This window comes from Rhinopithecus bieti, unplaced genomic scaffold, assembly GCF_001698545.2.
Source record: "Rhinopithecus bieti isolate Rb0 unplaced genomic scaffold, ASM169854v2 scaffold_44159, whole genome shotgun sequence".
Classification (NCBI taxonomy): domain Eukaryota; kingdom Metazoa; phylum Chordata; class Mammalia; order Primates; family Cercopithecidae; genus Rhinopithecus; species Rhinopithecus bieti.
In genome coordinates this window covers 1193706-1214857 of record NW_016818573.1, presented here as the reverse complement: position 1 = coordinate 1214857, position 21152 = coordinate 1193706, and the positions used below count along the sequence as shown (strand labels likewise).

The 21152-nt window shown below is 60.4% G+C and overlaps 3 protein-coding genes across 32 annotated transcripts in view; 1 reads left to right on the top strand and 2 right to left on the bottom strand.

Moving 5' to 3' along the window:
* PC (pyruvate carboxylase) overlaps positions 1 to 12143 on the top strand; it is a 108057-nt gene extending 95914 nt beyond the window's left edge. For 6 of the 7 annotated variants that reach the window (XM_017857265.1, XM_017857267.1, XM_017857266.1 and 3 more), the window contains 11 exons: positions 7276 to 7420; positions 7832 to 7921; positions 8008 to 8229; positions 8724 to 8880; positions 9392 to 9632; positions 9740 to 9989; positions 10199 to 10443; positions 10544 to 10723; positions 10801 to 11049; positions 11296 to 11436; positions 11519 to 12140. In XM_017857265.1, the coding sequence (XP_017712754.1) occupies positions 7276 to 7420; positions 7832 to 7921; positions 8008 to 8229; positions 8724 to 8880; positions 9392 to 9632; positions 9740 to 9989; positions 10199 to 10443; positions 10544 to 10723; positions 10801 to 11049; positions 11296 to 11436; positions 11519 to 11767 (2169 nt within the window). In that variant the 3' untranslated portion in view covers positions 11768 to 12140. Of the gene's footprint in view, positions 1 to 7275; positions 7421 to 7831; positions 7922 to 8007; positions 8230 to 8723; positions 8881 to 9391; positions 9633 to 9739; positions 9990 to 10198; positions 10444 to 10543; positions 10724 to 10800; positions 11050 to 11295; positions 11437 to 11518 lie in introns of all 7 variants that reach the window. The other variant, XM_017857263.1, reaches the window with a different exon arrangement.
* On the bottom strand, positions 332 to 3741 carry LRFN4 (leucine rich repeat and fibronectin type III domain containing 4). Its single transcript, XM_017857296.1, has 3 exons — positions 3523 to 3741; positions 1717 to 3075; positions 332 to 1172 (listed from the first exon to the last, which is right to left on the bottom strand). The coding sequence occupies exons 2-3, from the start codon at positions 3063 to 3065 to the stop codon at positions 614 to 616; spliced, it is 1908 nt and encodes a 635-aa protein (XP_017712785.1). The 5' UTR covers positions 3066 to 3075; positions 3523 to 3741; the 3' UTR covers positions 332 to 613.
* A 1842-nt stretch (positions 12144 to 13985) lies between the features above and the next one.
* LOC108518691 (CAAX prenyl protease 2) overlaps positions 13986 to 21152 on the bottom strand; it is a 106967-nt gene continuing 99800 nt past the window's right edge. For 15 of the 24 annotated variants that reach the window (XM_017857278.1, XM_017857285.1, XM_017857284.1 and 12 more), the window contains 8 exons: positions 17421 to 17641; positions 16620 to 16722; positions 16449 to 16528; positions 16119 to 16197; positions 15455 to 15622; positions 15254 to 15325; positions 14930 to 14992; positions 14194 to 14658 (listed from right to left, as the gene is read on the bottom strand). In XM_017857278.1, the coding sequence (XP_017712767.1) occupies positions 14423 to 14658; positions 14930 to 14992; positions 15254 to 15325; positions 15455 to 15622; positions 16119 to 16197; positions 16449 to 16528; positions 16620 to 16722; positions 17421 to 17641 (1022 nt within the window). In that variant the 3' untranslated portion in view covers positions 14194 to 14422. The other 9 variants (XM_017857289.1, XM_017857287.1, XM_017857291.1 and 6 more) reach the window with 8 other exon arrangements.

Sequence of the window (21152 nt, the reverse complement as noted above, 5' to 3'; positions counted from 1 at the left end):
TCCTGCAGCCCCTGAAGCGCCATGGGGAAGGCGCTCACGTGTGCTTCCCAGGCTCTACACTGGGCACCACGTCCTGGCCCCACCTGGCAGGAAGGGGCATTCTTTGCACTTACAGGCGAGGGAAGGCCGCCTGCCCAAGCCCATGCTCCTGCAGGCCAGAACACACCAGGCACAGCCCTGGGCCGCCCCCATGGACAGGAAGCCGGGAGGCCCGAGGCTGCTCTGGCTGTCCCCACAGGGCCCAGGAGCCCCGCCCTTGTCTGTGTGCCACCACTGGCCTGTGTCCCATCCTCCCATCTCGGGGGACCTAGCCAGACAAGACAGACTAGCATTGAGGTGTCCCCAACAATTTTATTATAAATAAAAACAAGACTCCCAATTGGTGGCTGCAGCCCCTGCCTTGGTGGCTGTGAGCACCTGTTGGAGGGACCTGCCCCTTACTCTGGTCTGGAGGCCAGAACCAAGGAAAGGGCTCCCTGCCCCGCCAAGCACACAGGGGAGCCTGAGGTACCGAGAGTAAAAACCAGGGAGGGACTCCCAGGCCAGGTGGCCGCCCCGGGCCCTCTGCCCCATGCGGCTCATCCCTTGGAGCACACAAGCAGCTGCCCGTGCATCACACCACACTCTCTTCCAGCCGCTCGGCGCTGCCTCCTACCCCCCGGCACCCTGCTCCAAGCAGCCCTCCGTGCACAGAGTGGCTCCGTCGGGCCCAGGCTCCCCCCAGGCGCCTGGCGTAACCGTAGCACCCGGCGTCTCCCAGGTCCAGAGAGCAGCTGCGCTGCGGCCGGGGCGGGGGGCTCCGTGGCGGGTGGGCCTTGGGTGTGGGGCTGGGGCCTCCATTGGTCTGGGACTGGACGTGGCTGAGCTTGAGGGGGAGGCGGCCATTCCCAGCCCCCCGGCCCCGAACCAGCAAGGCCACAGTGAAGACCAGTAAGGCAGCCACCAGCACACCCCCCACGGCCACGGTCAGGGTCCCGCCCAGCACGTGGGCCTGCAGGGCGTGGCACAGGGGTGAGGCTGGCAGCGTGGAGAAATGGGCACAGCCCAGCAGCCTGGTGGCCGTGAGGTCGGAGGGCCCAGCAGCCGGTGACAAGGCCAGCAGGCAGAGGTCATAGTCAGCGCCGGGGACCAGGTGCTTCAGCAGGAAGTGGTGGCTGGAGGCTGGGACTATCCTGCAGGCAAGGGCAGGTGGTCAGAGCTGGGGGCTGGGGTCTAGCCCCATCCTCACCTCCCCTCTCCCATGCTCCCAGCTCCAAACACCCCTCCCCCTGGGGGCCACTCGGCTCCTGCGTTCACTCAGGAAGGCAAACAGGCTCAAGAGTGTGGCCAGGAGATGGGTGTGTGCACTGGCACAGGACCCAGGCAAGCGAGGGGGATGGGATCGGGGGGATGGCACCAGCAGAGGCAGAAATAATGCGTTCGGGCGCGGGCCATGTGCTTCAGACAGACCCAACCGCCACCTGCTGCCGGGGGAGGCCTGCACAGCTCAGTGACACCTGGGACATCTCATGGGGTGGGGTCCTCCTGCCACCCCTTGAGCTCCAGCCCCCTCAGGCAGCCAGGCCAGGCCACTGCTCCTCCAAGAGTCCAGCAGCCATGGTCGGGAAGGGGTTGTCAGCCCCAGAGAGAGGACGGGCAGAAGCAAAGCCTTGTGGGGAGCAGAGGGCGGAGGGAGGGTGCCGGGAGTGCAGCCGGGTGTGGGGCACATGTCCTCACCGGTAGATGAGCGTCTCATCCTCGCTGCTGTTGTACTGGATTTGGAACATCCACACTGGGTCTGCTGGCCGCCCAGGACCCCAGCTCACCAACCCTGAGGTGGCAGTCACCTCCGTCACCTGCACGGCTGGCTCAGACTCCAGCGTCCCCTCACCCTCGGCAGCAGTGCGAGCCGAGGCGGCGATGTCCGAGGGCCCGGGGCGGCCCCCCTCGGTGCTGGTGTTCCCACCGTGGGGCAAGGCCAGGACCCGCAGTTCTACTCGGGCCGTGGCCTCACCAGCAGGGTTGGTGGCGATGCAGGTGTAGCCCCCAGCATCCCCAGCGCCAGTCACCCCAATCTCTAAGGTCCCGTTGGGGAAAGCCCGGGCTCGGGAGGAGTTGCCAACCAACCGATCGTCAGGACCGACCCAGTGCATGGTGGGCGCGGGGTCACCCAGGGCCCGGCACCGCAGCGTGGCCCGCTGGCCTTCCAGCACCCAGAGGCGCTGCGTGTGACGGGCAATGAGGGGCGGCTCACAGGAGAACTCGCCCTCGGGCACTGCCCAGAAGTAGCGGCCGGCCAGGCCGGGCGGGGAGGCGCAGGTCTCCAGGTCGTCCGGCCGCGCCAGCCGCCGCAGCCACAGCAGCTCACAGTTGCAGTGCAGGGGGTTCCCGCTGAAGCTCAGCACCAGGGGGGCGGGAGAGGCCTCTGCGTCACGCCCACGAGAGAAAAGCGGGTCCGGAGCCAGCGTGGCCAGGCGGTTGGAGGTGAGGTCCAGGCGGGAGAGCTGACCGAGCTGGGCGAAGGCGCCTGGGGGCAGTGCATCAATGAGGTTATGGTCCAGGTTGAGGGTGTGCAGGGCAGGCATGGCGCCGATGCCGGCCCAGGGCACCTGCCGGAGGTTGTTGTAGGACAGGTCCAGGTCCTCCAGGCTCTCGAGGAAGTCGTCAAAGGCTCCTGGTGCGATGCGGCCCAGCTGGTTGCCGCTGAGGATGAGGTGCTGCAGGTTGACGGGGCCCCGTAGGCTGCCCGTGCCCAGCTCCACCAGCCTGTTGCCATCCAGGTGCAGGGAACGCAGGCTCTCGAGGTCCCCAAAGGCGCGGGCCCCAATGCGGGTGATGGCATTACGAGACAGCGTCAGGTCCACCAGCCCCGTCATGTTGCGGAAGTCAGGGGGCCCCAGGGCCTGGATGAAGTTGTCAGCCAGTCGCAGCTCCACTGTGCGCCGGTCCACGTTGGGCGGCACAAACAGCAGGCCTCGGTGGGCACAAAGGGTGCTGAGCGACTCGGACAGGTTCTGGCAGACGCAGGGCAGCGGGCAGGCGGCCGCTCCACTGGCCAGCAGCAGCAGCAGGAGCGGCGGGGCCATGGTGAGCGCCCTGTAGGGAAGGGCCACAGCCCGGGCACAGGTGGGGCTGGCGCAGGTGCCCACTTGGGCCCAGGACAGTCCCAGAAGCCAGCTTCTGTGAGCCTGGCCCGGGGAGGGGCTGGGTCAGAGGCCCAAGAGGGCCGCCAGGGATGAGGGAAGGTTGGGGCCTGCAGGGCCAGGCCCCCCAGAGCAAAGGTCACATTTCCCAAGCAGTTAAGGGGGAGTCCAGGCGCTGGGCACAAGGTGAGACATGAGGCAGGAAGCGGAGGAGGATGGAGAGCAGGGAGGGTCCCGGAACTTCCTTTCCCAGGCGTTCCCAGGAATCGCCAGCCCCCTCCCCCCTCCGCGCCATCCCCTCCCCCAGCCAGAGAGGGCGCCCCCCGAACCTCCCGTGAGTCCGTGTCCCCTCCCTGGGGGGGGGGGGCCGGCCCGCGCTGCGCCCGGCGGCCCCCCTCACCTGGTGTCCGTCGCATCAGGGGGCCGGGCCGGCCTCCCTGCGAGCCCGGCGGCCCCACGCCGACTCCTGGCCGTTCTCGCGGGGGCGAGTCCGGGGATGACCCGGCGCCGCCGACCTCGGGCCCATGGCGCTCGGGCCGCGGCCCCGGCTCGCTCGGTTCCCGGCCACCTTTTCCCGGCGGCGGTTCGCGGTGGCGGCGGCGACAGGCGAGCGGGCTGCGCGCCGCGGCGCGCGCGCAGCGGCACGCACGTGGAGGGCGACGGGGAGGGGCGCGCGGGGATCACACCGGGCCTGGCCGGCTTCCCGAGGTCACGGGGACACGCGGCTGCTGCAGCCGTCCACGGGTGGCACCCAGTTCACGCACGCCCGAGCCACAGGCCGGCGCGGGCCGCCGCGTTGCCCCCGGCGCTGCCGCAGCGCACTCACCCTGGCACAGGCGCGCGCGCCCCGGGCCACCCTGGCGCCCCGGCATCCTGCACCGCACGGGCGCCCGCCGCGGCGCGAACCTCACTCTGCAGACAGCCAGACAAAGCGCCTGCTCGCGGACCCCTTCACCATCTCCCGGAGACGGGAGTCTTTGTCACATGTCGCTGGGCACCCTCCCCAACACACCCACACATGCCCACACACCCACACGTCCCTGCACCCACGGGCAGGGCCGAGCGCAAACCCGCACTGTTGCTGGGACCCTCGCGTTCAGACACACGCTGAAGGTCATAACCGTTCTGCATCACCGAGTCACGTGGAGGGTCCCCAACCGGCACGGGGTTTGATCGTGGGGGGCTGGGGCGGTCCCCCTGGCAAGGCTGCTGCGGGGTGGGGCCGAGAGGGCTCGGCCTCCGGGCAGGCGCCCCGCCCCCGCCGCCCCGCCCTGTCTCTGCTGCCTCTCCCTCCCTCCCCAGCTGCCCCGCCCGCCCCGCCAGCCAGGCGTTCTGGAGCCAACCGGCCTCCGCCTCGGGCCGGATTGGTCTGCGCGGCGCGGCTTCGCAACGGCCGGGGGCACGCAGTGGGAAGCTGTGCGTCCTCGCAGCGCCTATGGCCCCTCCTTCCCGCTCTGTCCGCGCCGGTCTATTTTCCTGGAAGAGCGGCTCGGAACCAGCTCGGCTCAGAGAAAGGGCTCCCAGAGTGAGGTGGGGGAGGTTCCTTGCTTCCTGGTGGAGAAAGCTGGGGCTTGGGTGGCTCTGCGAGCCTGGTCTCCTTCCAGCTGCCCGCCACCACCAGCGGCCTGCCCAGTTGGGAAACAGGGGAAGTCACCACCTCCCCGTGTCTCCTAGTCCTTAGGCCACCTAAACCTCAGCCATCCTCGTTCTCCCTCCAGCCCTGATCCCCATGGACCAGGTGGCAGGAAACTCGGGGAAACCCAAGATTGGAATTCTGATCCCGTCGGCACAGCAGTGTAGTCCTGGGCACGTTACCCGACCACTGAAAACAAGTTCCTCCTATAGGTCAGGAGAGATGGATGGTACATACTTTAAGCATTTCCTAGGGGCGAGAGAGGAGGACAGCTGCAGCTTGTGAGGGGCTTATGGGCAGCCGGAAGCCATTCTCACTGGCACCACTCACTGGGCTTCGGCTGTGGCGTTTGTAAAATGAGGGAGATTCAGTCCTGGTGCAGGTCAACTCTGATGTGCAGTAGCACCAGCTATGGCTTTGTTCCTCTTCTCCCCATCAAAAATGTTTTCCACCGGGCGCAGTAGCTCATGCCTGTAATCCCAGCACTTTGGGAGGCCGAGGCGGGTGGATCACTTGAGGCCTGGAGTTTGAGACCAGCCTGGCCAACATGGCAAAACCCGTCTATATTAAAAATACAAAAATTAGCTGGGTGTGGTAGTGCATGTCTGTCAGGATGAGGCACGATAATCGCATGGACCAGGGAGCCAGAGGTTGCAGTGAGCTGAGATTGCGCCACTGCACTCCAGCCTGGGCGACACACTGTGTCTCAAGGAAAAACAAAAAAAGTTTTAATTCACTCTAAATATAGATGTTTACCAGCATCCACCATGGCCGCCCAGTGCTGGGAGCTGGGCTCATCAGGAACCGGATGGGCCTGGTTCCTGCCCCCATAGAGCTTACAGAACAGAGGAGAGGATGGGCAGCCCGACAGTCACAAAGGGGAGACGTCTACAAAAGGGAGACGCAGTGTGGGAAAGGGAGGCCTCCAAGGGTCCTTCTCACCCTGCGCAATCGGGGCTCTTTGGATGGTTTCATTAGCTGCCTCCCTTCTCCAGTGCCATGCCTTGGCCCAGCTGAAATGTCAGCGTCTCTTCAGGAGAGGCGGGGGCAAGGCTCAAGGGCAGACAGGCGCGGCACTGCTGGCAGGGCCCCACTCTGTGGTGGGCACCTGACAGGCTGGGAGGAGGCACCTTTCTATCCAGGCCTCCAGGTGATGGGAGCCGAAGAGGAGAGGGCGAGCTCAGAGAGGTCCAGGTGGCCTTGAGTCCCTGTCGAAGGTGCCAACAGGGATCATGAATAAGTGACGCATGGAGATGTTTTCTCTGAGGTGGAAGCCAGGGCTGTTGCTACATGGCCACAGACCATGCTTTCACAGGCCTTGGAGCACCTCTCACAGTGCTGGCCCCCATGTCCCCACGTGGCCATTTAAGTCATACTCACTCTGGCCCAGCCTCATGTTGTCACCCAGCCATTTAATGAGTGGCACTGAGGGCCCCTGTGCACAAAGCACACTGACACATGCCTCAGGCAGCACCCTGCCCCCAAGGGGTTCCCAGGCAGATGAGCAGGTGAAGCCAAGGGGTGCGCTTGCCCACAGGCGTTCCTCAGGGGCCTGCTGGAAAGGTGAGCATCAGCTCTGCCGAGGGTGTGAGGCCAGGACGAAGGCCTTTGAGTTCAGAAGTTCAAGGAGAGCTTCCCAGGCACGTGCAAAGGTGTGGAGCTCGAGGCAAGTTTGATGTGGCTGGAGATGGCCATGATGAGGAAGGCGGTGGAGGGTGTGGCCTGGAGATGGAGAAGAGGTCACAGGGTCCCGAAATGGCTGTGGTCGAATCCTCTGGGTTGACCAGTGACATGGAGGAGTGGGTGGTGAGGGTGATGGGATGCAGGTTTTGGTGACTGGGGGGACAGTGGGGCACCCACTGGGCACAGGAGGACTGGGTGCACAGGCAGGAACCTGGCTGTGGACTTGCTGAACTTATGTGAGGGGTGAACAAGGAAGGACCCAGGAGGCAGTTGCACCTCTGGGTCTTGCCCTGGAGGCAGAGTCTGTGACTGGTGCTGCAGCCCCGGGATGGGGCCTCCTGGGAGCATGTGATGTGTGAGGAGCTGGGGAAGAAGGGGCAGGAGAGCAAGATGGCTTGGAAGCCCAGGGAGTGAGCAGCAAGGTGGGAGCGCGCCCGCTGGACTCAGCTGGGAGGAGTGACTTAGTGAGAGCGCCAGAGTGTGGTCTGTTGCGGGCAGAGCCCTCTTTCGGGAAGCGTGGGCCGGGGGTTGAGGGTGACTGCTGTGGGTCACGCTGCTGGAAGAAAGGCTGAGCCCTGTTCGAGGCTGCAGGGAGGCAGGAGGGGGTGGCCTTCAGCACATGCTTCGGGGTAAGCAAGTATGGAGGGAGCAGGCCCACGCCCTGACAGCTTAGGGGGCTCTGCCGGAGTGAGGGGAGGGCTGAGGGATGGGGAAGTGCCCCTCTGCAGTGAGGCCCAGAAGCTGTGCTGGCCTGGGATGGCACCTTCAGCCTTTTCTCCTCTCCCTTCCCTGTCTGTGCTGCATGGTGACGCCCTCCCACCCACCTCTGTCCTGCAGACCAACATCCCCTTCCTGCAGAATGTGCTCAACAACCAGCAGTTCCTGGCAGGCACCGTGGACACCCAGTTCATCGACGAGAACCCAGAGCTGTTCCAGCTGCGGCCTGCGCAGAACCGGGCCCAAAAGCTGTTGCACTACCTCGGTCTGGCCCAAGACTGCCCTGCCCTGCCCTTCCCTCCCCACCCTTCCCCTCCCTTTCCCAATCCCTTGCTCCTACCTCCTTGCCACTCCCCATGACCAAAGAACTTCTAGTGCCCTCTGCCCCTCACCCCTGCCCTCATTCTGGCCCTGCGTCCTCTTGTCCCGCACCCTCCCATTCACCACTCTCCTTGCTCCTGATCTGAGAGACCCCACTTTTCCATCCACGTGGCCCTCAAGAGGTCCCCACTGCCTGGTCCCAGGAGGCCCTGGCTTTGGAGAGGACAGGGGCCAGCTGGAAGCCCGGGGATCCTGGAGGGATGTGTCCCTGTCCCTGAGCCCAGCCACTCTCACTGCTGCCCTCTACTCAGCCTCTGCCCAGCCCACCCTGACCCACTGCCCACTCTCTCCCCAGGCCATGTCATGGTAAACGGCCCAACCACCCCGATTCCCGTCAAGGCCAGCCCCAGCCCCACGGACCCCATTGTCCCTGCAGTGCCCATAGGTAGGTGAGATCCATTCTGTCAACTCATGGGGGAGATAGGAGATTGCCACCTGCAGGATGGGCACCAATGCCCCTGTCTACCCTAGGCCCGCCCCCGGCTGGTTTCAGAGACATCCTGCTGCGAGAGGGGCCCGAGGGCTTTGCTCGAGCTGTGCGGAACCACCAGGGGCTGCTGCTGATGGACACGACCTTCAGGGACGCCCACCAGTCACTGTTGGCCACTCGTGTGCGAACCCACGATCTCAAAAAGATCGCCCCCTATGTTGCCCACAACTTCAGCAAGCTCTTCAGCATGGAGAACTGGGGAGGTAGGCTGGCATGCTGCGCAGCGCCTGGCAGGAATTGGTTGTCCACTGTGTGGCCAATCCCAAAGGCTTAGGCCACTGGGGACAAGCTAGAGACGTTAACACCAAGAACACCAAAGAGGAAGAACTGAAGAAGGCACAGCCCCCTCTCCAGCCAGGCCTGGTGCTGGCACGAGGTTGCAGAGCTGAAAACCAGGTGCATCCTGGGAGGCCCAGGGTCAGGAGGAGACATTTGCCTGTTAGTTAATTATAGCACAGAGATGCACAGAAGGTGGGATTATAAAGGGGGCATAGAAGGGACACAAATGAGCCTGGTCTCCCCCTGAGAGATCGGCCAAGGGAAAATTTGTGGGGGTTGGAGCAGGGAACACAGGGACGGCGGAGATAAGCAGGATCTGGTATTGGGGCCAGAGGCTTGGGCTGCAGAGCTGGCTGCAAGGCCTGGTGGAGTTCCCCAGACACGCAGAGCTGATCTGGGCCTCTTGGTTCCTGTGCAGGAGCCACGTTTGATGTCGCCATGCGCTTCCTGTATGAGTGCCCCTGGCGGCGGCTGCAGGAGCTCCGGGAGCTCATCCCCAACATCCCTTTCCAGATGCTGCTGCGGGGGGCCAATGCTGTGGGCTACACCAATTACCCAGACAACGTGGTCTTCAAGTGAGCCTGGGGTGGGGTGGGCGGATACTACCTGTTGTGGCCCAGAGGGTACCAAGCCACGTGGTGATGGCCTCTGTTCCCCACAGTGGGCCTGACACCAAGTCTCTCTGTGGCCACACGCAGCAGGGGCTGCTGTTTGGAAATAATCGAGAAATGTAGAATGGGAGTTGCAGAGCTGAACAGGATTCTAAATTACCCCCTCACTCCTGGGGCAGTGGAAGGCCTGAGACTTGCTCAGGTCACCCGGTGCAGGGCTGGGAATGGAACCCAGGCCTCAGGACTCCTTGCTCAGTGCCCTCTTCCACAGCCTGCCACTGGCCTAGCTGATCCTCCAGGGCCTGGTTCACACTTGTGTGCCCCCCCACCCCGACCTGTGGATACCACACCCCCTGCCAGGCCAGATCCTCAGATCTCTTCCCTGGGGCAGTAGAGTGGGTCAGGAAGGAGCCAGGGAAGACTGTTCAGAGGGAGGTGGGGTGGGGCTCAGCCCTGGGCTCTCTCACCCTCGCAGGTTCTGTGAGGTGGCCAAAGAGAATGGCATGGATGTCTTCCGCGTGTTTGACTCCCTCAACTACTTGCCCAACATGCTGCTGGGCATGGAGGCGGCAGGAAGTGCCGGAGGCGTGGTGGAGGCTGCCATCTCCTACACCGGCGACGTGTCCGACCCCAGCCGCACCAAGTACTCACTGCAGTACTACATGGGCTTGGCCGAAGAGCTGGTGCGAGCTGGCACCCACATCCTGTGCATCAAGGTGCCTGGGCCACTTGTCCATCTCTCCCTCTCTGTCCCGGCCATGTCCCCCCACCCACAGGCACATGTCCTGCCCCCTCTACCATCTCTCTCCCCGACTTCCCCCAGGATATGGCTGGGCTGCTGAAGCCCACAGCCTGCACCATGCTGGTCAGCTCCCTCCGGGACCGCTTCCCCGACCTCCCACTGCACATCCACACCCACGACACGTCAGGGGCAGGCGTGGCAGCCATGCTGGCCTGTGCCCAGGCTGGAGCTGATGTGGTGGATGTGGCAGCCGATTCCATGTCCGGGATGACGTCACAGCCCAGTATGGGGGCCCTGGTGGCCTGTACCAGAGGGACTCCCCTGGATACAGGTAGGAAGAACAGCAGCCCGTGGCCACACCCCTCTCCAATCCGCAGCCACCACCAGTCCCAGTAGTGTTGGACCTGCCTAGGATCCAGATGCCCTGCTCTGGCCTTGCCGCCTTCTATCACCTGAGGCAGACATGGGACCTGAGCTAGCCCTGGGTCCTGGAGGAGTCATGCATTTCTAAGGCTTCCTCTGACTCTGGCCTCCCTGCAGAGGTGCCCATGGAGCGAGTGTTTGACTACAGTGAGTACTGGGAGGGGGCTCGGGGACTGTACGCGGCCTTCGACTGCACGGCCACCATGAAGTCTGGCAACTCGGACGTGTATGAGAATGAGATCCCAGGGGGCCAGTACACCAACCTGCACTTCCAGGCCCACAGCATGGGGCTCGGCTCCAAGTTCAAGGAGGTCAAGAAGGCCTATGTGGAGGCCAACCAGATGCTGGGCGATCTCATCAAGGTGAGCCCGGCCCAGTGCTCTCCTACCTGACCCAGCCCTGCATGCACCTGCTGCTGGCTGCCTGAGGTGCCTGGCACCCTAACCTCCAGGGCCTTCTCAGGTGACGCCCTCCTCCAAGATCGTGGGGGACCTGGCCCAGTTTATGGTACAGAATGGACTGAGCCGGGCAGAGGCTGAAGCTCAGGCAGAAGAGCTATCCTTCCCCCGCTCCGTGGTGGAGTTCCTGCAGGGCTACATCGGCGTCCCCCACGGGGGCTTCCCCGAACCCTTTCGCTCTAAGGTAGGGAAGGCCCAGCATGATGTGAGGGTGGGGGCTGGATGCAGGAATTGGGACTGACACTCCGCTTTGCTCCCCAGGTACTGAAGGACCTGCCGAGGGTGGAGGGGCGGCCTGGAGCCTCCCTGCCTCCCCTGGATCTGCAGGCACTGGAGAAGGAGCTGGTAGACCGGCATGGGGAGGAGGTGACCCCGGAAGATGTGCTCTCAGCAGCTATGTACCCCGATGTGTTTGCCCACTTCAAGGACTTCACTGCCACCTTTGGCCCCCTGGATAGCCTGAATACTCGCCTCTTCCTTCAGGGACCCAGGATCGCAGAGGAGTTTGAGGTCAGTGGCTTTGCTGCTTCTCCACACTCCACCCTGGCCCCCTGCCCCAGAGCACTGGAGTTTAGCTCGGCTGTCACTCAGCCTCACGAGCTTTGGGAGCAGAAAGGACTCAGACTCTTGAGACCGGGAGCTAGGCTGTTAGGAACGAGGAGCCAAGGCCCAGTGTGGGGACTTCCTATGGCCAGGGCCGGGGGACTGCTCTCCCACCTTGGCCTCCAGCCCTGAGTCTGCACACCCTTCCTGCAGGTGGAGCTGGAGCGGGGCAAGACGCTGCACATCAAAGCCCTGGCCGTGAGCGACCTGAACCGGGCCGGCCAGAGGCAGGTCTTCTTTGAGCTCAATGGGCAGCTGCGGTCCATCTTGGTCAAGGACACCCAGGCCATGAAGGTATTGTCTCCCCCAGGGCCAGCCGGGCGGTGGGGCTTGTCTAGGCCCAGGAGCTCATGTCCCTTCTGGCCTGTGCCTTCAGGAGATGCACTTCCACCCCAAGGCCCTGAAGGACGTGAAGGGCCAGATCGGGGCGCCCATGCCTGGGAAGGTGATAGACATCAAAGTGGCGGCAGGGGCCAAGGTGACCAAGGGCCAGCCCCTGTGTGTGCTCAGTGCCATGAAGATGGAGACTGTGGTGACCTCGCCCATGGAGGGCACTGTCCGCAAGGTTCACGTGACCAAGGACATGACACTGGAAGGCGACGACCTCATCCTGGAGATCGAGTGATCTTGCCCCAGACTGGCAGCCTGGCCATCCCCAAGCCTTCAACAGAAGCTGTGCTGCCACAGCAGGCCCAGGCCAGCCAGCGCCCGAGGCCACCAAGGTCGGGCCGTGGAGGTCCTGTCCAGAGCTGGACAGGAGAGACACCGCCTGCAGCGGCTCATTCCTTTCAGCCATCATCCTTTCCTCTGGCGGATAGCTGCTCACATGTTCATCTCTTGCCAAATAAGGGTCCCCTCCTCACTGAAGACTACAAGTGGTGGGTCAGGTGGTCCTAGGACCCGGGGGAGGTTTAGGGGTCCTATCTCCTGGGGGAAGGGAGATTGAAGATGTCCCAGGTCCTGGGAAGTTTGCTCAATAAAATTGGCTTTCCCCTGCCCTCCATGCTGGATCCTGTGCAGCCCCCCGGCCTAGTGCAGCCCCCAGCCCACACCACTCAGCAGTGGGTGGGCAGGTCAGTTGTGTCATCCTCTTCAGAGGGTAGTGAGGATGACAGCTGTGGCCCTGTTTTAAGTCACTATTGGGTGCTTACTGTGTATACTCCCTCGACAGGACTAGTAGTACCGAACTTGAGGGGTGGGGCCTGTTCTAAGTATTTAACACCTGTTAACTCAGGGAATTAACTTTATCCTCTTATGGACACAGAAATCAAGTCACAGGAAGATTAAATAATTTGTCCAGGACTCCACAAGTAGTAAGAGACAGACAGAGATGAAACCCAAGCCGTTGGCAGACTCGTCTCCCAGCCCCGCTGCTTTACTTTCTAAAACCCAAGGCCAGCATCCCACCTCAGTTAGCAGGTAAATGCAAGCAGGTACCACCTTCTGGGCAGTGGGTGAGACCGTCGGGAATGGTGATCCGGCAGTCTTGTGTGTGCTCTGGATGTGAGAATGATGGCGGGAGGTGAGGGGGAGTCCAGGGTCTCAGGTTCTAACCCTGCCGCTCCCCATGACGACCCCTCCAGACCCCTGCTCAGTTGCCTTTCCTACAGCGGGGACACTAACCCTGCCTGCACCACTGCCCTCCTGCCCACAGGTAGGGGGAGGATGGGGAAGGGAGCAGGAGGCTGGGCAGTTCCTGAGATGGAGGGGTAGGAGTGGGGAGGCTGATGCAGGAAACACCAGCCTCTGGAATAGGAAGTGCCCAGCAGGTCTCTGCCCAGTGCTCCCAGTGCCAGTCCAACCTCTGGGATGGCCAAGTCACAGTGGGCTTGAGCCTCTTCCTTTCTGGACCGCCAGGTCCCAGATGTACCCCAGGAGGCAAGTGACTGCGATGCTGCCCCTTCCATCCGGGTGGATGTTGTCACGGCCAGCCTGCAGGCATCGTGGGGGAGTGACTGCACATCCCTTTTCTTTCCCTCAGCGGCCAGCCTCAGGGAAGGGACCCTGGGACAACTTCCTTGAGCCTGGAAGGGAACCTAAAGGGCTAATATTTCCTACCTGCCCCCCACAGCCCACCGCCAAGACGGAGTCTCGCTCTGTCGCCCAGGCTGGAGTACAGTGGTGTGATCTTGGCTCACTGCAATGTCCGCCTCCCGGGTTCGAGAATCTAATTTTAAAAGGGCACAGGCAGGGAAATGAGAGCCCTTCCAAAAATGATGGAGAGCAGGCAGAACACTTGTAGGTGCTGAGAAGGACCCTGGAGTCACCGTGTTGCCTGGCAAAGTCGCCGCCGCCGCCCTCAGAGCTGCAGCCTATGTTCTGGGTTCCTCTGGGGCAGAGGTCCGAGGTGGAGGGAACCAGAAAAGCCTCTACTTCTGGTGATTCAGGAGTAGGTTTCTCTCCCATTTGGGACCTATTTCCTCTTGTGAAAAACAAGACGGGCAGACTGTGGAGGTCCTGGCAGAGGCTTCAGGCCAATCCTCCTCCCCTCAGAGGAGACAGCTCGGAGGCTCCATTGCTGAGGTCAGGGCCAGGGCCATGGTTCCCTCCCTGACCCATCAGCCAAGCCACAGGCCCCAGGATGAGCAGGACTTACAGCTGCTACCTGCAGTCTCAGACCCACCCACACTAGGACTTTGGGGCATGGCTCAGGGAGGAGGAAGCCACAGGCCCCAGCAACCAGAGCTCCCAGCCCAGTCTGTACTCCAGGGAAACTACCTGCTGGGATGCACCGTCCAGATGTCACTGTTGAAGGTAGCTGGGACAGGTGGCGGGCACACTCCTCAGAGTTGCCTAGAGTTCTCACACAAGATCCCAAATAGACCGATTCCCAAAGGTCCAAGGCCATGTTACCCAAGTTAAATCTCTTTTTAATATCCCAATACAAAGTCCTGATGCAAAAGACAATGAGAAAACCCAGGAAGTTGGGGGGTGGGGGTGGGGAGAGGTTTTATAAATAAAAACCCCCGAGCAGCTTTTCAGAGGCAGAGGAGCTAAGAGAAGCAGCAGTCCAAAGTGAGGAAGGGAGTGTGTGGCTCCTGGGACCTGCCCCTTGTCCCCTCACTCACAGCTGCTCGTAAACACCCCTTTCGAAAGGGGCTGCACCCTTTGGATATCTGCTCCTTTCTCTTGGTCCCTGGGATTCAACTAGCTCTGGCTTCAATCCCCTACAAAAATTCCTGAGATCTCGGGGACCCCAGCCAGTCCCTCCCCTGCAGTACCCCTTGGTGGGGAGGGCTGGGGAGCCGGTGAGAGTTCATATCGTATCCAGGAGCGTAGGTCAGGAGCACAGGGGAGCCTCTGAGTCCCCTGCCCGCTCCAAAAGCACACAAAGGGGAAGGCTGCCGTAGAGCTTAGGGTCCGTGAGGGGCTGGAGCAGAAGCAGGAAGAGTCCCACACCCAAGGCATAGCCTGCCAGCAGGGGCCGCCTCTGCGGGTGCTCCAAGGCCGCGCAAACAGCCGGGAAACCCATGTAATTGCAGAAGGAATGGCAGAGAACTGGCCCAATCAGGTGTCCTGGGGAAAAGAGACAGCAACTCAGGGAGCAGCCCTACCACCTCCTCTGGCCCTTCTAGGGCTAGTGACTCTCATCCCCTGAAACAGGAGATCAAGATCCCACTACCCCAGCCATCCACCCACACACCACGGCCTCTGCTCCTTTCCACCTCTCAGACCAGCCTGTCTCAAGGACTGGAATAGAAGAACTTGTTCCTAAAACAAACAGTATTCCCATTCTCCCACCCGCTCCTGTGGGCCCCCAGGGACCCATGAGGGACTGAGGACCAACCTGTGCGGATGAAGAGGAAAGCAGTGTAGGCACCGAAGACGGCTGTGTAGGAGAACTGGAACGCTGGAGACGGGGAGGCCGCGAGTGACCACACCTGCACACCCTTCCTGCCCCCGCACTACACACCCATCAGCCAAAGATCCACCATCCCCTCCACCCAGGGCAGTGGCTGCCTGCCCCACCACCTACGGCTGTCCTGCACCCCAACTCCCACGGTCAGTGGCCCCTCCAATACTGTAGCCCTCAGTTCCCAATTCCTTCTCCAGAGTGGCCATTAGGGACATCATCACACACCCTAACCCAGGCCAGCTAGCCAGGACTCACCAGCAGACAAGAAGATGTTCCCCACACTGCTCTGGCGGAAACGCAGCTGCTCAATAATGTGGTGAAAATGGGCTGGGAAAAAGGTGACAATCGCATCACAGTCATTCCTCCCAGCCTCCCTTCTAGGCCTGCCCCTCACCTCAAGCCCCCTTCTCAGCTCTCATGCTGAGAACACACCAGGACCAAGTTGGCCAGACTCACCAACTCCAAAAAAGAGCGGGCAGGTGAACACAGCAGGGCCCAGGCCCATGCAAGGTGCTAACATAGGCAGCATACAGGCCCGGAACACCAGCTCCTCTGTCAGGGGGGCGATCACTTGGTTCCGCAGCCAACGCATGTCTGTGAGGCAGCGGGCCCAGGAGCGCGGGGCTGCAGAAGGAATTCAGGATAAGCTGTGAGTGACGGGCTACTGGACAATGAGACCCCAGAGGCTCCAAGGGCTCCTCTCCCACAACTTCACCCTGGTCAAACTCAGGTTAGGCATCAGTACTCCTGAGGACAGGGGTGTGGACCCAACATAAACCCAATGTCTTGAGACGACCTGAAGGGAAGGCATTAGCTGAGGCAGGGCATCCTGGAAGTAAACTCTGGACACACCAAAATTTAACCAAGACCAGCACTGATTGGGGAAGCAGGGAACAGTGCTCTCTGGTCCACACCAAATACAGCTGGGGGTTCCCAGGGAACTCCTTGGACGTTGGGAATCAACCCTTAGAGGCCATCTAGCTCTGTTTCCAGTTTACTGATGAGAAAACACACCCAGAGAGAGAACATTTCACGTGTCCAGATCACACCCTGAGCCCGCTGACTGCCCCATTGTCCTGGAATGCCTGTGCCTACTTTCCCTTCAGCCGTTAAGACTCACCCAGGACAACCTTCAGCCCATCTGCCAGGTCACAAGGGCAATCCATAGAGAGCTGCATCAGTGGGCCCAGGAAAAGAATCTGAGGGCAAGAAAACACTTTCACCACAACCCACGGCTTTTGCCCAGACCCTTGCCCATGCCCCTGAGACTCCAAGCTTGAAATCCTCTCAGCCAGGATTTCCAGACCATGCATACCGGAGAACCCTGGGGCCATCTCAAAAGCCCTGTCTCCCATCAGCCAAAAACCGAATACAATCAAGAGGAGTCCAAGGCACTGCGCATCAGGCTGATAACAAAGACCAGAAGAAAAAATACAAAAGGAGCACTCACCATGGTCAGCAACAGGGGCAGCAGCGCCGCTGGGAAAATGCCCTCCAGCCTGAAGCCCATCAGGGTGAGCAGGGATGTGCCTGGCTGAGCCACAGGAAAGGGGGCATCAGTCTTGCTTCCTCCCCCAAAGACCCCTGAGTTCTCTCCCCCTTTGCCCCGCCTCCTTCGCACCTGGATGCCTGTGAGTTCCCTCCAGAGCAGCACGCACAGGGGTGAGAGACTGGACACCACCAGGACGCTGGTGAAGCGCCGCTTGATGACGGCGGGATGGTCCCTACGGAAGGGACAGTAAGTTCAGGGGGCCCACGGCTGCCCATCAGCGCGGCCCCGCCCCCGGCTCGCCCAAGCTCCGCCTGCAACCCCGCCTCGCGGGGGCGCGGGTTCCGGCCGCGCGCAGCCCCCGCACCTGGGCAGTTCGCTCTTCCAGACATAGAGGCTGCCCACGTAGGAGCAGGCGAGGCTGAGGCAGGAGAACACTGACACCCAGCAGCACAGCCCGGGGCCCGGGCCGCCCAGCGCCGCCGACTCAGGCGGCCGCTCCGGCCGCGACACCGACAGCAGGCGCAGCCCGTCCCCGCCCAGCGCCGCCATTGCGCCCTGACCCGCGGCGCGCACCAGTGACGCAATCCCAGGGAGGTGTGGGTGACGTCAGGCCGCGGCGCGGCTCCAGGCCCCGCCCCACCCGGGCCCGACGCGGAAGCAGACGCGGAAGCGGACTCCGTGAGCGCGGAGCAGCTTTATTAAACCACGGGACAGCGGTTGCCCGCAGCCTCCGGATCGGTGGGCACTTAAGGAAAGGGACCCGGCTCAGGGCCCAGGGCTGGGACTCAGCCACTCCGACAGGTTGGAGACCTCCTGCAGCCACAGCACGTCCTGCGGGAACAACGGGGCCCGGGGTGAGGACCCCTCGGCAGCGGTCCGTGGTCTGCACCTCCCGCCGCACCCTTCCCTGCGCACCGCTCGCTCAGTTACCTCCAGGCGGCTCCCAAGGCTCACCCTGCCCGGCGCCAGGGCTCTGCCGTGAGCCTTGAGGGCCGCCCTTCCGCTAGGAGTGAGGGTGGCCGCGGTGGCCTCCGGGCGGTGCGGGGCGGCCTCTGACGGGCTCGGGGCCCTGGCGGAGTGCAGAGCTCGCATCTCTTCCATGCGGAGGCTGCCCCTCTTGAGCCTCTTGTTTTCTGCTTGCCCGTTGGTACCTAGGAGAAAACAAGCCACCTTCATCTTATTTTCATGGCCCTGTGTTAGGAAGACCCTTGGGTAGGGGGAAGCCTGGGAGAAGGGGTGCCGAGGGGCTCTTCCCACCGCATCCCTGTCAGCAGGTCCCATCCACACCAAAACCCTGCAGCTCCGGGCGCTTCAGGAGCAGCCTGAGGCTTCAAGGAGGTTTCAGGGCCTCCCTGTTCTCTCACCCAGGCAGGAGATTGTCTCGAGCCCTCACTTGGGGGACTCGGGCCGCTCAGTAGCTTTCTGCACACAGATTCTTTTGGAGTCTGCACTGACAAGCTCCCCTCCTTGCCAGCCTGTCCCCCCCTCACCTCTCTGGCCTCAGTTCCGTCTCCCTTAGTTGCTAACGTTGCATTGGGCAGTGCCCATAGGCAGCTTTCCTACTCTTAACTGATTCATTTGTCAACTTAAAGCGAGTTTAGGGCCGGGCGCGGTGGCTCAAGCCTGTAATCCCAGCACTCTGGGAGGCCGAGACGGGCGGATCACAAGGTCAGGAGATCGAGACCATCCTGGCTAACCCGGTGAAACCCCGTCTCTACTAAAAAAAATATAAAAAACTAGCCGGGCGAGGTGGCGGGCGCTTGTAGTCCCAGCTACTCGGGAGGCTGAGGCAGGAGAATGGCGTAAACCCGGAGGCGGAGCTTGCAGTGAGCTGAAATCCGGCCACTACACTCCAGCCTGGGCGACAGAGCGAGACTCCGTCTCAAAAAAAAAAAAAAAAAAAGCGAGTTTAGATGGACAGATTCTTCCAGAGCAGGTCCTGGGGATGCAGATCAATGAGATTTTCCTGAGAGAAGCTCGCAGATGCTAGGAGGGATGCAAACCTGTGTACAAAGCCCAGGGTTAGAACAGAGAAGGGAGCTGACCACTTCGGCATGTGAAGAAAGGTTTCCCTGAGGAGATAACCTGAGCTGGGCTTTTTTGTTTTTTTGAGACAGGGTCTTGCTCTGTTGCCCAGGCTGGAGTGCAGTGGCGCAATCCTGGCTCACTGCAGCCTGACCTCTTGGGCTCAAGCGATCCTACTGCCTCAGCTTCAGCTTCCTGAGTACCAGGGACCACCGGCGCGTGCCACCACACCAGCTAATTTTTTTACTTTTTGTAGAGATGGTCTCACCGTGTTGCCCAGACTGGTCTCAAGCTGCCCTCCCGCCCCAGCTCCCCAAAGTGACGGTATTACAGGCATAAGCCACCACTCCTGTCCCAGAGCTGGGTTTTGAAGTATGAAGAGTGATATGCCAGACAGACAAGGGAGAGAAAGTGAATTTCATGCTGAAAGTTACGCAAGTAATCTTTATGCAAAGGCATAAAACAACCTCCTACATAAAGTTTTACTCTATAAAGATGGGGTCTCGCCTGTCACCTAGGCTGGAGTGCAGTGGCACGATCATAGCTCACTGCAGCTTTGAACTCCTGGCCTCATCCTCTCGAGTAGCTGGGACTAAAGGCACACACCACCATGCTGGGCTAGAAACAGATTTTCATCTGTAAGAGACAGGAAGCCAATAAAGAGTTTTAAGCACTGGTGAAATATATTGGTAATTTTGTACTTCAGAAAGATTGTTCTTTCAAAGGCGTGGCTTAGATCAAACTAGAGACAGGAAGACCTTAAGAGCCCACTTCGACAAAAGTAAGACAGTGGGGATGGAGGCGTCACCAGGAATCAGAAGTGTTCATCAGGCCTAAGTGACAGGCCTTGGTGAGCACCTGGATGTGGGAGAGGCCTCTTGGCTGGGTGAGGTGGCTCACGCCTGTAATCCCAGCACTTTGGGGGGCCGAGTTGGGCAGATCACGAGGTCAGGAGATCAAGACCATCCTGGCCAACATGGTGAAACCCCGTCTCTACTAAAAATACAAAAATTAGCTGGTTATGGTGCTGGGCACCTGTAATCCCAGCCACTCGGAGGCTGAGGCAAGAGAATCACTTGAACCTGGAAGGCAGAGGTTGCAGTGAGCTGAGATCACGCCACTGCACTCCAGCCTGGGCAACAGAGGGAGACTTTGTCTCAAAAAAAAAAAAAAAAAAAAAATGAGAGGCCTCTTGAATTAATCCAAGATTTCAGATGTGATAAATTGGATAGTGTGCTATTAATCATGACAGAGACCAAAGTCTCTTTAGTCAGGAGAGAGGAAACTGAGGTACCAATGGGACCTCCATGAGGAGCTGCCTAGTGAGCAAATGAATCTCCCAACTGGCGCTCAGCAGAGGCCTTGGCTGATCACACCAATTTGAGAGTCTTGAGCCCAGAGGCAGGGGTCAGCAGCTGGGATGGAAGATAGCTGGGTGGGAGAGCAGGATAAGCACTATTTAGGCATGACCAGAAGAAAGTAGGTGAAGAGAAAAGCCCAGAGGGAAAAACCAGGCGAGTCATAGTCTTACAGTGCCAAATTTTGCACATAGTTCAGATACAATGAAGATAAATGCAAAATTTGGTAATTAAGAGGCCTTCCTTAAGGGGAGAAGTTTCAGAGGCCACAGAGAAAGCAAGTACCCTAAGTGATGGAGAGAATGAGAGGAAGAAAGGGAGACAGGGTGCATGCAGCTTGTGGTTTTGGATGAGATGTGATGGAAAGAGGTGGAGGAAATTCAAGGTCATGGGAGATTTTCTTCTGACAAAATGAGAGCTTGACCTCCTGAGGGAAAGGAACTCAGAGGAGAGCTGAAGGTGCAGCAGTGATAACTGATGCAAGCAGGTCCCGAGAAAGCAGGAGGATGATCCCACTGTGATCCCACACTGATGAGGTTCTGCAGTGGGAAGGTGCAAGTTGGGTGAGTTTACTGAGAAAAGAGATCAGTGAGTAGGAAGCGGGAGGCAGAGACTGGGTAGATTTTTTAAAGAATGGAGTAGCCACTGAGGGGCGAAGGCCAGAAAGGCAAGGGGAAGGACTGACAAACTAAAGGCTCCTGAGTGAGTGGACCCCGGATGGATGGTGGCATCAACCCACAGTTTGGCGATTTTCTTCAGCATGGCTGCCCATGTGAGTCATAGAATGGATGCTGATGAGAGCCACAGGTCTGTAGGGCAGAATAGCCCAAGTCATCCTCCAGGGGTTCCACCAGATTATAAACACCTAGATTTTAAAGCTCATGTTGCACGCTGGAGAAAACACGGGCTTTGGAGGCGGCAAGCTGAAAGTCATTACCTCCTGCTAAGCATTCTGCCTGACCTGAGCCTGGGTCCTCTGGTTTGTTAGGATCCATGCCTCCCCCCGCCCCCAGAAGGGCACTGTAAAGACTAAACGAGGTATGGTCTGTGGAAGACCCAGCATCTTCCCAGCATCCACAGAATTAAATGTTAATTTTTTTCCTTATATGGGAAGATACTTACTCTTTTGTCTCTTCTGACTGCATAAATACTGAATTGTATGTATCATACTTGCATTTTTTTAAATCTCCAAATCTAAACTTATAAAAATAGATTCTTTGCTTTGTACAAGCGTTCACAGCAGGATTCTTTTCAGTAGCAACAGCCCCCACAACATTTA

Bases quoted from the DNA above. Each gene is read 5' to 3' on its own strand.
- LRFN4 (XM_017857296.1), bottom strand. From the start codon at position 3,065: ATGGCCCCGCCGCTCCTGCTGCTGCTGCTGGCCAGTGGAGCGGCCGCC. The intron at 1,173-1,716 runs GTGAGGACATGT...CCTTGCCTGCAG, and splicing joins GATGAGACGCTCATCTACCG to GATAGTCCCAGCCTCCAGCC.